General features: G+C 60.4%; 1 protein-coding gene across 1 annotated transcript in view; it reads right to left on the bottom strand.

Moving 5' to 3' along the window:
• Nucleotides 1–984, bottom strand: part of LOC114071014 (protocadherin gamma-B5-like) — a 9,156-nt gene that overhangs the window by 2,527 nt on the left and 5,645 nt on the right. The window contains exon 2 of the mRNA XM_027908671.1: nt 3–973. Within this exon, the coding sequence (XP_027764472.1) occupies nt 3–973 (971 nt within the window). The remainder of the gene's footprint in view (nt 1–2; nt 974–984) is intronic.

Here is a 984-nt window from a genome sequence, read left to right on the forward strand (position 1 = left end):
CACCGTTCTCGCCGGAGTCGGGGTCATGGACGTTGAGTAGGGCCACCACGGTGCCGACCGGCGCGTCCTCCGAAACAGGGCTCGACAGGGATAGAATCGTGATCTCTGGCGTATTATCATTCACGTCCAGCACCTCCACCTCCACCTCACAATGCGCTACCAGTCCGCCCCCGTCCCTGGCCTCCACAGGCAGGCTGAATGCGCTCGTGTCTTCGAAGTCCAGAGGCTCCTGCAGAGTGATCGTCCCGGTCTCTGCATTTACCACGAATTTCTGAAGCACCTTGGCCGGCATTTTTCCAAAGCTGTATGTGATGTGGGCGTTGGTTCCGGAGTCAGCATCAGAGGCGGAGACATTCAACACTCTCGAGCCTGGAGGCGTGTCCTCCCGCAGGCTGGCGCGGTACCGGTCCTGCGCGAATACGGGTGGGTTGTCATTTGCGTCTGTGACGTTAATCCAGAGCTGAGCAGTGCCGCTCCGGGGTGGGTCTCCGCCGTCCAGTGCCGTCAGCATAAGCCGAAGGATTTGCTCGCTCTCCCGGTTCAGCGGTCGGCGCAGCACCAGCTCTGCCAACTTGCTGCCATCGTGAATTTCCTTCGCCTCCACCGCGAAGTACCCGTTGGTCTCTAGCTCGTAACCCTGCAGCGAGTTGCTGCCCACGTCTGCGTCCTCGGCCATGCCCAAGTGAAAACGGGCGCCAGGAGAAGTCAGCTCGTTTACCTCCAGATGGAATTTGTCCTGCAGGAAGTGCGGCGCGTTGTCGTTCACATCCTCAATGGCCACCTGGACGTGGAAAACATTGAGCGGGTTGTGCACCAGCGCCTCGAAGCTGACAGAGCAGGACGCCGATTTGCCGCAAAGCTCCTCCCGGTCCAGCCTCTCACTCACATACAGGTTCCCGTTCTCCTCGTTCACAGTGAAGTATTTCAGCGGCTTTTTGCCGGCAGACGCCACCTGCAGCTTGCGCGCCGGCAGCTCGTCCGGGC

This window comes from Empidonax traillii, unplaced genomic scaffold, assembly GCF_003031625.1.
Source record: "Empidonax traillii isolate 1590-97213 ecotype Southwest subspecies unplaced genomic scaffold, ASM303162v1 scaffold1787:size119432, whole genome shotgun sequence".
NCBI lineage: Eukaryota > Metazoa > Chordata > Aves > Passeriformes > Tyrannidae > Empidonax > Empidonax traillii.